Here is an 883-nt window from a genome sequence, read left to right as displayed (position 1 = left end):
ATCTCCCTCCTTCACACACACACACACACACACACACTCAAGGGAATCCTGGGTCCCAGTGGGCTCAGGGACATTAAGATGCACACAGTCCAGTAACAAATATTCGTTGAGTACTTACTGTGTGCCTATAACACTCTTCTAAGCTTCAGGGATACAGAAAACAGATACACAAGGAACTGACTCCATCCGGGGAGATCCACCCTAAACAAGCTCGCAAAGAAATGCCCAGGAAAGCCACCAGTCACTGCCTAGTGTTGTGAGGATGATACAGTCACGGCACAGCGAGCGCTGTGGGGGAGGGCACCGAGAAGCCAGCAGAGGAGCCATCCTCTGGTCTGGGCCGCGCACAGTCTTCAAGAGCAACAGGTGAGGAGGCTGCTGCTGGCCGTCAGATCGCACAGAGCCAGTCAGCAGCAAGCTGAGCAAATCTTTGTTCCATGTCCTCTGAAGAGGGTCTAGACAAGAAGGATAGAGTGCTAAGACGCTAATGGGGCGCTGCCCCATTCCCAAGGTGCCTTCTCACTTCTCTTTGCGACCTCACCTGGGAGCCCGTCTTGGAGGCGAGATTTCTCTCTCAGGCCCTCTGTAGGCCACCCCAAGACCCTTGGGGTTGAACTGGAAACCACGTAGGGTGCGCGCCTTCCTGGAGTTAGAGGACGTGCCCCACGGAATGCCTGGGCCTGCTCCGCCGCTTGCGCGTCCTCTCCTCCCAACTACCTGGGAAACTGGCCATGGGAAGTCGTTCAGATACCCCTTCCTCCCTTGTGCCAAGGACACTGCTGAGACTAGCGGAGGTCGCCAGGGGAGAGTGAGGGCAGGAAGTCTGCGGGGCAACTAGAGGGTCCCGGGACGCAGGGGAGCGATGGGGTGCAACAGGTGGGTG

The 883-nt window shown here is 57.2% G+C and overlaps 1 protein-coding gene across 1 annotated transcript in view; it reads left to right on the top strand.

The window, feature by feature from the left end:
- The first annotated feature begins 262 nt into the window (after positions 1-262).
- The window catches only part of GABRE (gamma-aminobutyric acid type A receptor subunit epsilon), an 18397-nt gene continuing 17776 nt past the window's right edge, over positions 263-883 (top strand). The window contains exon 1 of the mRNA XM_007955629.1: positions 263-366. Within this exon, the coding sequence (XP_007953820.1) occupies positions 263-366 (104 nt within the window). The remainder of the gene's footprint in view (positions 367-883) is intronic.

Source organism: Orycteropus afer, unplaced genomic scaffold (assembly GCF_000298275.1).
Source record: "Orycteropus afer afer isolate SDZICR_OR568_19922 unplaced genomic scaffold, OryAfe1.0 scaffold00519, whole genome shotgun sequence".
Lineage (NCBI taxonomy): Eukaryota > Metazoa > Chordata > Mammalia > Tubulidentata > Orycteropodidae > Orycteropus > Orycteropus afer.
Note: the sequence above shows the minus strand (reverse complement) of the source record. Positions and strands in the feature narration are given on the sequence as shown.